General features: G+C 37.0%; 1 protein-coding gene across 1 annotated transcript; it reads right to left on the reverse strand.

The window, feature by feature from the left end:
* Positions 1-921: 921 nt before the first annotated feature.
* On the reverse strand, positions 922-14,266 carry snx22 (sorting nexin 22). The gene is made up of 7 exons (XM_030135661.1): positions 14,071-14,266; positions 9,904-9,987; positions 5,659-5,763; positions 5,406-5,500; positions 3,965-3,997; positions 1,753-1,820; positions 922-1,609 (listed from the first exon to the last, which is right to left on the reverse strand). The coding sequence occupies exons 1-7, from the start codon at positions 14,131-14,133 to the stop codon at positions 1,509-1,511; spliced, it is 549 nt and encodes a 182-aa protein (XP_029991521.1). The 5' UTR covers positions 14,134-14,266; the 3' UTR covers positions 922-1,508.
* Between the last annotated feature and the right edge of the window lie 646 nt (positions 14,267-14,912).

Raw genomic sequence — 14,912 nt, forward strand, 5'->3', positions numbered from 1 at the left:
GTGGAATGCTACAAGTGTGTTCCACCAATCAGTCGCCTCTTCTGTTACGGGAATATTTCACCTTTATTCCGGAACAACATCTGTGTAAACGAAATGGTGGATCATTTGGCTCCACCTCTGTAACTCCTCTGGAGGTAGTAACAGAGCCCTAAGCTATGAAATGGGCATTAAATTATGTCTTTGTAGTCTTAAATTTAACTTGTAAGAACCCTGCAAAGATAATAACATCATGTAATACCTTAAAACTTTCATAAGCATTATAATTAAACTCACCCGTGTAGATGAAACCCTGCCATTTCAGCATCAAATTCCATTCTGTTCATTTAGAGGTGTGTCCAGTGGAGAAAAAACAACAGTACTTCTAGCTTTCATCACTTTCTTTGACTATTTCTTAGTGGTTTTCATCCCATTTGGTCGTTTTTGTCAAAGGTGTGGTGTTAGTTTTCCTCACCATGGGAAACTGACAGAGTGACTCACTACTCCCTCTAGTGGTCACATAAATCCACCTGCCCATCCGTCTGACTATACTCAGTTCAAATCTACAATCCAATACATTGGTGACTTTGGCAGAACTTCAGGGCTCTTTATTTTAGACACTATAATGATATTTTAAGGTCTAATTTAATATTAGAAGGCAGTAATATATGTCTTTTATATTTATGTACTGTATAATGAAGAAAAAAACGGTAACAAAGATTAAGAATCAGCAATTTGTTCTAAAACATCAAAAACAAAAATACAGCCCTACAGCCTCAAATCTGAATACCCCCCCCACCAAACCCATATTATATATGTAATCCCACATTGGATTTCTTAGTAATATTTCTTGCAATTTCCTCAAGATTTATCTGGTCAAACTAAACACTCTTGAATTGTTTGTCTTTTGCTATTATTATTTAGAAGATTCACACGTCAGTCTTCTTTCATTTCTATTACAACTTTAATGTAAACTAAATCATAAAAAAATACATGAAACTCCAACATGAAAACAAACTCTAGTTAATATTTGGTAGCACAGGTTTATGGCTGCTTTTGCTACAGTAAAGTAAGGTGCGGGCCCTGATCCAGTGTCATGTCTGCGTTTTGATCCCACATTTCTAACAAAAACAACAAAAATGTAAACACCAGTATTTAAAAAAACTAATCCATACCCTATAATTTTCAAGTAATTGTCTATATTTAGCATACAGACTCTTACAATTAAAACTGAGCTCCAGTATGATTTAAATGAATAACAGACATTTTCCTGTTAACACATGACGCCGCATTGTGTTTAAAACTGCTGCTAAAAATATGTACAGTATGAGTATTCAAAGTGCTGTTAAAAGGCAGAAAAACACAACAAAGGGTTGAGTTTCAATCCGAAAGGTGTCGACTTACGGACAAAACAAAAGTATGAAAGGCCCTGTAAGGATCCCCATGACCTCCTTCAGGCTACTTACTCCTTTTCTCATGGCTTGTTCACTAGTCAGTCTCTAGTCTGCATTATGTCAAATAATGTCACTTGTCTATAAAAGAGGGGGGTCAGGATCGGGGTCAGTGAAGCTCACGCGGACTTCCCGAGGGTAAAAACCTTGGAGAACCCCATCGACGACCACATCTGGGAGGCCTGCAAGTCAAAGACAAGGGTATAATTAGACCTTTAGTAGTGCTTCAGGATGTGGATTTTTTTAAAATCCTTATCAGTTTAGATGATGTTGATATTTAATTGATGTGCAGATTAAAGATGATCAAATGTTTTTCTTTTCCTACCTGATGTGCAATCGGAAATGTACGGATCCTGAAAAAATCCCAACACTCGCCGACTTGATAACTGGTAACTGAGGAAACACAAGGCAAAAGCAAGCAGTCTAAATAGATGCTTTGTGCTGAATTAATCTAAACAAGGTTCCAAATTTCCAGTGCTCAACCTATTAAAACCTCTAGAACACAGGTGTCAAACATGCAGCCCGGAGGCCAAATCCGTCCCTCCAAAGGGTCCAATCCGGCCCGCGGGACAAATTTGCGAAATGCAAAAATTACACTTTAGATATTAACAATTAGTGGTGTCAAAATCATTTTAATTCAGGTTCCACATACAGACACATACAGTCCAATTAGATTTCAAGTGGGTCAGAACCAGTAATTATTACTGTCGGGCAAAACCTCTTATGTCCAAAACTGTTATTTTTCAGTAAACGGTAAAAATTATGTATTTTTAATAAATGAATGGAGTTAAGAGACGTAGTCACAAGCTGTTTTCAACACTTTTCATTGGCTAAATATTTCTATAACCATCAGGCCAATGGGGCTGGGCTGCTGGTTGTTACATCATCTCCTCAATCCTAATAGAATCATTTTATGACGAAAAAAAAAAAGGACCAAACATTGACTTACAAGGTTTCTGCCCATCAGCGATTATATTATATTTATTATATTATATTATATTTATTTATTAATATTTGTTTGGGCTGTGATTTCATGACCATGGGGAAAACTGAGTCCCAAGACCAGACCAGTTGAGAACCACTGGACTATCATATCCACACTAACAGATATTTTTAAAGATTTTTCAAAACATATTTTCTTCCATTGTTTAAAAAACCTGGGTTCACTAAGTTCACTTACAAACTCCAGGTGCCATAAGTATTGTTTGGAGTTGTGGAAGTGTATTCTTCTGTTAATACACTGATTTCTACCCCTGGATTTGATGTTTCAGGTGCAGCGTCATTACACAAAGCAGTAACAGACATGTGCGCAAAACAGAATGTGACAGAATTGTTCACAAAATTCTTCACTTTAGAAAGTATTTTTAAAAAGCTCAATTTTTGTGACTTAAAGTGCTATTTATGTGTAGACAAGAGGCTCACATTTAGAGAAAAGTATCTGTTTTTGTTGTTAGTGTGGACTGAGCATGTTGCATGGCAATATTTCTATGTACATTTTGGATAAATGCTCAGACATTTCTAGAGTAAAGAAAAACTTTAGTTCTTCCTCACACATACACAGCACAACACATACATATAAACAGTAAAACCTGCAATCTCTGGATTCGTCTTCAAGGCTTAATAAGCAGCTAAAATATGTTTATTTAAACAGACTGGTAAATGACTGAATGAAATGAACATATTGAAGACATTCATACAAACAATATTTAAGCAATTTCACTGTTTCATATGCAATAACAGTTATGATGATCAAGCACAGGATGTTATGCAATTTAACTGGAAAGAAAAAAAAAAAATTATGGTTTAAAATTGCATACTACAGTGGTAATGTTCACAAAACTACTCTGGATAAATATGTTTAGTGTCATGCCAAAAAAGCAACAACAAACAAACAAAAAACACAAAAAAGTGAATTATCTTGGGGATCAGTAAAGTTCATCTGAATCTGTACAAGTCAAGGAGTCTGATGAAGTGTGATTAATCTGCTGTAATTTTCCTTTAATTATCAAAATGGACACATTATTCTGACAAGCCTGATTTTAGTATCCTATTTCACATTTGTCCACCAATATAACTGTGCATTAACAACAGGTGATTAGAGTCATTCAATGACCCAACACCTTCAGGTTTGATTTGTTAAAGAGGCATAAAGGTTTAAAACCTGGCAAATATCTGAGACAACTAATACTCTGGATATACTTTAATAATGTCTCACTAAAGTAAGATTTATCCTTGACAGATTTTTGACCAGTTGGTCCAGCTTAACAGTGGCAGCCCATGATTTGATTAATACTCTAAATGCAGTACACTATGTAGAGAAAAGACAAACACCTGCCTTGACTCTTTCTTCAGCGTATTTCTGACAATTTCTTGTTTTACTAGGTTTCTAAATATTTCTGTCCCCTCTTTTTATGTCTCCAACAGGTTCATCTTGTGCTCTAGTAGCAGTTCAGACCAAAATATAAACACCTTTTGATTCAACAGCCTTTCCGACAGAGCAGACGCCACCTTTAACACTGAAAAGGTGCAGCTCCTACCTGTAGTCCTGACTGTCCAGTTCATCAAATGATCTGAAATTCAAACAATATTTACATGTTAAATGCAATTTTCTGTAGTCACTTTATCAGCATTTGGAGACTACAAGAATGACAACTGGATGTATTCTATAAACTCATGGACACAGTACTGCAGCATACTGACGACAGAGGAATGAACATGAGTGGACCCCTGAACAGGAAATGACATCACAGCTTCACAAGTGGGTAAGAGCAGCAGTATGAGATGAGCATCTTCGTTTTTATATTGTACCGTGTAAAATGCTGTTATTGGCTGAAAGTACAAACTCGGTGATAAATGTCCTCTCCTTGAAGAAATTATCTTAACTGCAACAGGACATAAAGGAATAAATCATCGTTGTCGGGCGGAAACCTTGTAAGTCCATTTTTTATCTTTTTTGTTTTGTCATAAAACGATTCTATTCGTCAATCTTCATGTCAGCCTGACAGTTTTAGAAATATTTCACCAATGAAAAGTGTTGAAAAAGGCTTGAGACTACATTTCTTAAAGTAGTGATATTTTACTTATTTAAATGGAATTATGCATTTTAAAACATTTCCCTGTGGTCTATATAACTGTAAATGCTATACTTGGGTCTGAATTCTTCATTAATTCAACTCCACAGGTCCATCTTCAACCGTATTTCCGAGTAATGACACCAGAAAGGTCGTTTTGAGTGCTGGCCCTTTAAATGCAAATGAGCCACTTCTCGCCCCACCCCCTCCAGGTTGTTGACTGTGCTGCTCTGTCCCGTTCAACCAACAACTGAACATTTTAGGTAATCAGCTCGAAGTTTGGACACATTTTTAGTATGGACTACAACCGCTGCTGCTGACAAACAATTATGTCGTACTCTGAGAAATGTTCGTCGGAAGTCTTGAGCTTATATGTGCAAATGTCGTGACGGAACTAGTTATAGATGTAACATATAAAGCAGGAATTAAAATGGGTTGTAGAAATCCACTTGATTTTTGCCAAAATGAATATAAGGATAGCTTTGCAGCCCCTGGAGGGTTCAAATTCAAACTCTATGAACTATTAGGGTCCAAATACACAAATAATGAACCAAAGACAAATAAAAGTGAGTTTAGTAAAATATGACCCCTTTAACACCATTGTTTTTCCAGTTTCCTGAAAAATAAGCATTTTGGACATATGAGGTTTCTGTCCGACAGTGACGAAATGCTTTTATTGCATTTGAGAGGGTTTACTGATAATTTTACAGTCAGTATAGTTTTTTTATATGTATTTTGTAAGAATCTATTCCTCCTGGTGTGAGAATGTGTGTACTTTTGCTTCTTCTAATGTGTATTAAATGTATTATTATTATTCTGCTGCAATGCTCCAAATCTAAGTATCGAGAATCCAAATATAGTGTCACCTCTAGCCTCTGTGGGTGTAGTCAGAGGAGTTGGGACTTACTCCATGCTGCTGATTTTGTTCCCTGTGTGGAAGTGTTTGAGATGGAGGAAGTCCAGCAGCACTTGTGGCACATCCTCATTTTGATAGATGACGTCCTGGCCAGCAGATAAAAATACAACTTTTAAAACTATTGCATTCATGTAGTTTTAAGGTTGTAAAATGATTTGACAAGGCATGATTGGAATGAACAGCGGCTACATTCACGACTGCATCAATAAACAGTTTTGACCTCGGTTATTCAGGACCTTCTCACCTGGATGTAGTCTTCCAGCTCCTGCCTCCTCTGCTCCAGAGGTTTGGTTCTCAGATGTTGGTTCCTTTTGCTTGGAAAATCAGGGGTCTGGATGATCTTCCTGAGCTATAAGAGTCACAGGGATGATACAAATCTTAACTCTTTAAGTGCTAGACAGTTAAGGGGCTAATAAGCCTTAAAAGTGCCACAGAATTTGGCCGTGTTTCAGTATTTCGCGTCGTTTTTATAATATTTGAAGAATCCTGCAGGAAACCGCTCAGTAACATCCGACCGATTGCTGATTAGATCCGAAACGCACCGGACGCAGCCGATTCATTATTGATCGTAATTTGCATAATTTATAATAATAATATAATAATAATAATAATAATAATGATCTTTATTTATATAGCACTTTTCATACATTAAAAACTGTAGCACAAAGTGCTTTACATATCAGTTTAAAAATCAGTACCGCCCCCCACCCACACCCACCCACTCACCCGTGCACACACACACACACACACACACACACACACATACATGCAAACTCACAAGCTCACACATACTTAAGAAGACTGACTGAGCACGGGTAGACCAGAACAAAAATGTACAAGTAAAAGTAAAACATCAATTTAGGAGGCGCTGTCTCAGGGAGCCATCCGCACCAGGAGGCAGCCGCCGACCTCGGCGACCAGGCACCAGCAACACAGCCCCGCATCCCAACTAGTGGGAGAGGGCCAACTGGGACCCCCACCCACCAGAAAGGAGCGGACCCCAGTGAGAGAAGGCGTCACAGCCCCTGGAGTCCACAGCCGCCCCCCCGGCATGGAGGGCTCCCTCTGATGAAACACCGGAGAATAAGAAACATTAAAAGATATAAAAATATTATTCGGTCGCGTGACCTCAAATTCCCGTCTGCTTGGTCTCAAAAGGGGGACACAGAAAGAACGTCATTGAAATGTGAGAAAGAAATAGGGGTGGATGGTTTGTTTGTCCACAAATATGGCGTGTTCTCCAAAGCCGATCTGATCGGCCCGTGGCACTTTACAGGTTGTTTTCGTAAAGCCGATTTAATCGGCCCATGGCATTGAAAGTGTTAAATTAAGGATATGACACTGAAATTAAAGCTGTCCCCATGACCATGCACTGATCCCAATTTGACCTTGAAAATTACTCTCTAAACCTTCTACACCTACAACTGCACCCCTACCAACCACAGCAACACCATCGTCAAATTTGCTGACGACACCACAGCGGTGAGGATGACGATGAGGTGGAGCAACTGACTGTGTGGTGTGAGGAAAACAACTTACTGCTCAACACCAAAGAGGTCATAACTGACTTCAGGAGGAAAAGAAAGGACATTTTGCCACTGAATATTAGCGGGTTAGGGTTAGGGTGACTGTGTGGAGATGATGGTGGACTTTGGCTTCTTGGGAGTCTGCATGGAGGAGGACCTGACCTGGAGCGTGAACACCTCTGAGCTGCTGGAAAAGGCCCAGCAGAGACTGCACTTCCTGAAGGTGCTGAGGAAGAACATCTCACATAGACTGCTGGTGTCCTATCGGTGCTCTACTGAGAGCATCTTGGTACAGCAGCTGCACAGTAGCTCAGAGGAGAGACCTTAAACCAGTGTTTTTCAACCTTGGGGGAGGGACCTCACATGGGGTTGCCTGGAATTCAAATGGGGGTCGCCTGAAATTTCTAGTAATTGATAAAAATTAAAAATAAAAACTTGCTAATAAAAAATACATGGTGAGTTGAGAGAGACAATCACAATCCATAGAAGACCTAACAAACTCTGAAGCTGAAACTAAAGCACTGTGGTACTGTTTATCTTTCAAATGTTCATTGTGGTTGGTTTAAGATGCTGCAGCTCTTTCATAATTCATAGTTTGAGTTATTGTTTGTTCAGTATTAATTATCAGCCTTGTAAATCCAAGCTGGACTGACTGTACATATCCTGACCAAGGAAAATCAAATTCTCACTTTGTGCAGTAATCTACACCTGGCTTTTCTGCCTCCATCCATAATAATATACATTATATAGTCTAAATATCATCTAAAATTAACATTTATTTGCAACATAGTATAGCAAACTATTACATGATCAAAAACAAATTTATTTTAGCAAAAAAATGTCTCCATTTTGAATGTCTGGGGTTGATGTTAAAATGGGGTCACGAGCCTAAAAAGGTTGGGAAACACTGCCCTAACCCCTAACTCTAACCAGCTGCACAGTAGCTCAGAGGAGAGCACTGCAGAGGGTCATTAAAACAGCTCAGAGGATCCTTGGCTGCTCTCTCCAAACACTGGAACAAGTACACTTGCTGCCTCAAAAAAGCACAGATCTTTATAAATGACTACTCACACCCTGGACACACTCTGAACTGTTGCCATCAAGCAGATGATACGAAACAATAAAGACAAGGACAAACAGATTTAAGATCAGTTTCTACCCAACAGCAGTCACCACACTCAATACATAAAAACACATGATATGAAATATGCTCTTTAAGGAATCAATGAAATAGCAGAATGTTTGCTTGTGTGTAAGTGGCTGAGTAGCCAAGGCATCAAAAGTTGTAGAGACTGAATTCGGTGAGAGTCAGTTTAAAGTTTTAACCCGTCTTTTTATTTTCAGTAATCCATCTGCAGAAATCAACAAAACAGCCATCCTTCAGTAAATTCCAAAGAAATCTAACTACTCCACACCGTACACAACACCAAAGACAACTGTGAGCCTTTTATACCCATGGTCCAACAAGTGGCAGCTGATGCACCAGTTAGAACAACTACTTACACACACCAGCTATACAACACAGTGAATTATACATTATCAAAACCACTATTTGTATTATACAGATATATACATACACAACATGACTATATAACAATAAAATCCCATTATACATAAATATTTACATAAAACCAAACCTCATCACCTCTGCTCAAACGCATGGTAAGTTTGCATCTACTGTGCATTTATCATTTTTATCATCGTTTAAAATAATTTGATAGTTTTTTTTTCCCTTAACTAAAAATGTGCGTGTCTTTCCCTCCCCCACATGTCCACACCAGTCACACCCGCTGTCTCCCGACATCCCACATTTTCTCTCAATAGTAAAAATATATATCAGTTATCCTAAGCCGACCATGGTAACGGCAGTTCATCATTGCAGTGAGTGATGGGTTTTAACTTGCGTTTTTTAACCTATTTATTTTACCCAAACCTTTTATTTAGTTACTTTTATTTGTATTTTTATAGAACGTTTTATAAACATGATGTACAGATTGGATGGCACTTAATTTTGTTGACCGTGTTACAATGACAATAAAGATATTATATTCTATTGTGTAAAGGTTGACGCCCAAAGAACTTGTCTGAGAGCTTCTCAAATTGCACCAACAGTGTATCCGGAAAGTGTTCACAGCACTACACTTGTTACTTTTTTTTTTTTTTTACATTTTCCTGTTACAGCCTTATTCCAAAGTAGATCAAATTAATTATTTTTACCTCAAAGTTCTACACACCATATGTCATAATGACAAAGTGAAAGTAGTTTGTTTGAAACTTTTGCTAATTACCAAAAAAAATAAGACAACAAAAATATCACCAAAAGTATTTAGTGTTTGCTCGACACTTTCTTGATGTACCTTTGCAGCAATTACAGACCCACTTTTGTTTGAGTTGCTGAAACATATTTTATGTACATGAGAACACTATTATTCTGCAATAGTGATGTTTTTGCCAACAATTTGTTTGTTTGCTTCTTGCCTTTTTGATTTACTTGATGGTAATGAATTTCTGCTGTGTTCTTCCTAAAAATGTGTGTTCTTACCTAAAAGTCACCAATTATTTCCCCATTTTGTGCTTGTTTTCACCAACCAATAGTAAGAAAATTAAAAAAAAAAAAATTTTTCTGACACTTAAAAAGAAGCCATATTCGAGGAGCTGACACCCTAAAAAATGTTGCACTTTTGCTTGAAAAAATACAAATATAAATCAGTACATTAGCAGCTTTTATTTTTATGCATACAAGATGTGAATATGCATTTTTCTTTATGAACTCCACTTGATAATGTCAAAAGGCGCTCTGTGATGCATGTAACCTCTGCATCCATGTTAAAAACAAAGTACACACCCTGCAAACACCACAATATACTGTTTAAATGGGATGACTGTTCATTTCTGTCACTAACACTGTGTTAACATTTGTTTTGGTAATAAAAAAATGTGTCAGTAAAGTTAAATGTACGTACTTTTCTGTGTAGAGTCTGGAATTCACTGTTTCTTCTCAGCACGTAATGTTTCCTCCCATTAAACAAGACGTCCACTCTGAAAAGCTGCAGGAAAAGACACAAAGAGGACCAGACATTTACAGTGATGAGCATTTCTGCAGCCGTCGTTGATATTTATTCTGGTTGAAACACTGTCTGAATAAAGACAATCACAATTCAATTAAATCAATCAAAAAGTCCTTAAGCTGAATTTATTCTCAATGTAATTCTTCATAACAGTGATGTTTCAATCTTTATTTAATGAGTAAAAGTAAAGCCACTTCCTTTGTAATATCCAACATGTATTTACCAGGTTTATTATCCATCAGATAATAAACTGACATCAGTTTTGGGAAATCAAATACATCCAGTGAGCTGTGACTATAACTGCAACAGGGATGTTTTTCCAGTTTTACTGCTACTACTTAACAGCTTTAGCAGCAGAAGTAGTAGCAGTGATAGTTAAAGTGTACCTGTACAAGTCATGCTCATGCCACTAACCGTGCTTTGTGTATTACTTATAAGCAAGACAGACCCAAATTCAGCAAAAACACACAAAAAAACATCCTCATAAATGCACCACACTGGTCCTTTTTATTACGTGAATTATGGGCAGCGGCAGAACCTATAGGGAGCAGCCATGGCGGCTGTAAGTGACGTACCCACATTGACTCCGGGTGATTGAGTGGGAGTAAACAAGCAGCAATCAGTGACTGAGACTGAGTGGAAAGCACGTGTTCATGCTTATTGTTTGTGCAGTCATAAGCTTTGCACCCTGCCATTGTCGTAGGGACGTGACCCAGCACTGGCCGATAATGTGTCATCTTAGACTGGTGTCTGCTGCACGGGGTCAGTGGCCAGTCCATCCCAGTCCAGTTAATTGGATAATACAATGAGCTTTCATAACTACTGGTGCTGGAACAGCCCGTGAAGGAGGCAACATGTCTCTGACCATGTTTGACTGTCAGAGCAGTGGCTTAGTACTCGTGTATACTTGACAACAGGCTATAATGTAAGTTACCATATGGAACTGCTAGTATTATACATGATGTGTGGAAATAGCCATGAAAATCCACTACGAGTACCTTTAAGATTTAATAAAAGGTTTGGGTAAAATAAAATAGATTAAAAAAAAGGGAAAAAAAGCAAGCAGAAACCCATTACTGACTGTAATGATGAGCCGCCGTTACCATGGTCGGCTTAGGATAATTCATATATATTCTTATTATTGAGAGACAGTCCAAGGATCTATTTTCTCTGTGTTCTGAAAGTTAGAACAGAACTGAGAAAGAAAGCTTTTAAACGTTCCACCCCACCGACTGGAACAACATACGGAGGGATCAGGTCTCTTTAAAAACATTCAAAGACATTTTACAATAAAAATTGGGAAAGTGATAAACCTAGATGTAGATGTTCTTGTTAGTGAATTGAGTTCTGCTTTGAGATGCTTTTAAGGAACATTACTGTAGAAGTTTAGTAGCTTTTAAATCATTTGTGGTGTGTTTTTGTATAAAGTTTTAGCACTGAGTTTTACGATGTGTTTTGTGTATGTTTTTAGTTTGACTGAATGGTTGAAATGTCTATTTTCTGTAAATTTTGTTGCTGCTGTCTTAGCCAGGACATTCTAATCTCAACAGGTCATTTTTTCCAGCTTAAATAAAGGTTGACAGTCATCAGCAGTGGGATTTCTCTGCAATGCAGGAGGCCTGGGGTTGTTATGCACCTTCTGGACTCCCTCCTGTACAGTTGTATTTATAGTTACTTATTCATTTCTACCTCTGAAATAACAATTATAAATATAAAAATTTCCTCTAATGCACAATTCATATTTACATTTTTTTCATATCCTGTCTGCACTTTAGCCACTTTACCACCTTATCCATATATTCACATTATTTATTGTACACAGTTGATGTTCTTCTTATTATCTAATATGTATTATATTGTAACTGTTATTTCTTTTCAGTTTCTTTTCTTAGATTTCTTTGGTTATATAAAAGTGTTGTGTAATCATGCTGCTCACATGCCTTTACATTGTTCCTTGGGAACAAATGAAGTTTAGAATTGAATTGAACTGATTAACTATTTTCTAGGGCCCTTGCCAGTCATGGATTCTTAGTACAGTTTTATCACTGATTTCTTCATTTTGTGGTAGACAAGTGTTTTCAGGCTGTTTCCTACTTTAACATCAGTGACCCATGAGTCAGGGTGCTTGCTCTTTATCCAACTAAAAAAAAATTTCTTTTTCAAAACTGCTATAGCCTATTTTTACCCAAGATCTTGGCTTTATGCACTTTTATACTTGGGTACCTGCTATTTTGTTTGAAATTATACCTATTGTGTGTAGTAGAAAAGTTAATTTTAATAAATGTATGAATGAATGCATAATTTGCAGTAAATTATGTTTTACTGACAGACACATTTTCAAAACATGAAAATCACAAAAGTGCATGGATATCACACAAACTGGTTTCACTAAAGCACAGCCAGAAGTATAAAAGCATGAATGTACAGATGGATGGCAGTAGTAAAGTAACAAATTTAATTAGTTCATAATAATGTTACCATATACAGGTCTGTTGACAAACTGCTGTAATTACAGATTGTTTTTATATGCTTTCCTCATGTATTTCTTACCTTACAAGACTATGCACCTTTGAGCATACTCTAAAGAGGTTATCTAGAGGAGGTTCTTTAGCAAGTTTTTTTTTTTTTAGAGTATATCCTAACCTTAATGTCAACCTGGTTACTAACCCAGCTGTTTTGGTCTGTCTGTTTTTGTCTTCCTGTGCTGTATGCAAATCTGCTGAATACTTGAATTTTCCTCAGGATTAACCCTTTCATGCATGAATTAGGAAAACCATAATCAAGATTTTTTCCTCTTTAGGCATGAAAAAAACAATGCGATAGAATTTTTTTTTTTTTAATGAACCTATTTTTCATGGAATTACAAAAATGTCCACTTGGTTGGACACCATGTGTTTAATTTTTGAAGCAAAGAAACATGTATTTAAAACGCAATATCAGAAATTGATATACTGTGTGAAAACTATGAAATAATATTTTAATGCAGCAGATCTGATGTTTTCTCACAGTTCATTATACTCTAATACTAGTTATTACTCACTTCATGGAGATAATATATATATAAAACACTTTTTTTAAAGTAACCTGTTAATTACAGTTGAGTAACTGAAAATTAATTTACACTCAAACATGTTAGTGCAGATCAGCTTCATCAAGAACAGCAAAAGATACAATAATGGCATGAATGTCAGTGTATGGGATGGTCCATAAGTGTCCACTGTGTTGGCTGATATGGAACTAAAACAAAATCCATGCAGTGTGATATCATGACTTTGTGTCAATATGCACGCCACTTTTGATGGTAAATTGGTGTGTTATTTGTACGACATTATAAGCTTTTTGCGTGTATATTGAGCCATGAATATACAAGAGAACAGCTGTAGAATAGCTGTCCACTGTAGTGACCACTATGCATGAAAGAATTAATAAAGTATCTATCTATCTATCTATCTATCTATCTATCTATCTATCTATCTATCTATCTATAATTCGACTATGAGAGAAAGTTTTTTTTAAATATTTTATTAAATTATTAAGACTTTCACACAAAATTCCATACTCTTCAAGGTCTGGAAAAAAAAAACTGTTTCAAAATTCCATCCTTTATTAAAGACTTTCAAAACCTGCGCATGCGCCCTGATGTGTCTGACTGATATGTTTAAGACAGGCCTGTTCTGACAGAGTTCAGACTCAGACTGTGATTTAATATGTTCACCTGTGTTCTACGGACACATAAAATGCAAACACGTACAGCAGTGAACCTGTTTTTACTTTTAGACTTAAAATATACAATGCCTTTCCCTTTACTTTTACTGAAATCCTCTGTAGTGTGAGAGCAGAAGTTGTGTTTTACGTCAGAATTGAAGGAGTCTGAGCGGAAGTGTGCGCTCGTGCAGGTAAACTGATTCACCTGGTGACTCACCTTCTCCGCTAAAATACAAAGTTTTGTTACTCTACCGACTTCCAAATGTCCTTATAAACACGGCTAACGCGTTTATTAATGTCTTTAGTAAAAAAAAAAAAAAATGTCACAAACTCCAGGTAAACCGACCCCGTGCTCACCTTTTTGGACTTCCCAGACTCATCCACCTCCCTCTCCATCGACGGTATCGACACTTCAATCATGGAGAAAACTTGTCACGACACCATTAGACTGAAAAGAAAAGTCTGTGGTGAATTTCCTACATTTGTGAAGAAGCTGAACTGTGACTTTACACGGTTTTCTCCGCGTACAGGAACCGAAATAACGCCCCGTTCCGTGCGTCAGATACGTCGCCGTCGGTCTGAGCTCCACCTCCACAGACAGTGGGTTTACACACAACATGCACATTTACATGACAATAGAGTGGACTGCAACTCATACACACAGCTGCAGCACATTTCACTCTGCATTACTTTACCCTGCTCTCCAGTAAATGACAGTACTCATTAAGTGGTATAAATAAAATGTACCTAAAACTATGACAAGTAAAAGTTGTTTTTGTGCAGTAAAATGGTCTCTGTCAGTGTTATAGTATTATATATTATCGGCTAAAATTTGCTTAGAGGTCTTATTTATGTCTTTGTGCATAAGAAATCAATATAGTGAATCCCCAAAGGAACTTTGTGTTGGTAAATGCAAGTTATGCAAATTTACAGGATTTCAGTTCTGTCGCAACATGTTGATGGTCATATGAACTATGTTTTCAGCTCAAAAATGTCCAATTTCATCACAATTAATGCTATATTTTCATGTCACAAATGGCCAAGTTGTATTTTAACTGAATTTACCTGAAAAACAAATATATTCTTTTAGATTCCCCAATTTTTCTTTCAAGATATACTACATATCATGTTTTATTTTTACAGGTTGCAATATGGAATATGGTGCTGATCCATCCTGCTTATGTTGTGACAATACATAC

The sequence above is a fragment of the Sphaeramia orbicularis genome, chromosome 6 (genome assembly GCF_902148855.1).
Source record: "Sphaeramia orbicularis chromosome 6, fSphaOr1.1, whole genome shotgun sequence".
In the NCBI taxonomy this organism is placed as follows: Eukaryota; Metazoa; Chordata; class Actinopteri; order Kurtiformes; family Apogonidae; genus Sphaeramia; species Sphaeramia orbicularis.

Coding starts and splice junctions, on each gene's coding strand:
- snx22 (XM_030135661.1), bottom strand. CDS start 14,133: ATGATTGAAGTGTCGATACCGTCGATGGAGAGGGAGGTGGATGAGTCT. Junction 5,764..9,903: donor TCCAGACTCTACACAGAAAA/GTACGTACATTT, acceptor TGACTCTTATAG/CTCAGGAAGATCATCCAGAC. Junction 3,998..5,405: donor AACAAAATCAGCAGCATGGA/GTAAGTCCCAAC, acceptor TTTGAATTTCAG/ATCATTTGATGAACTGGACA.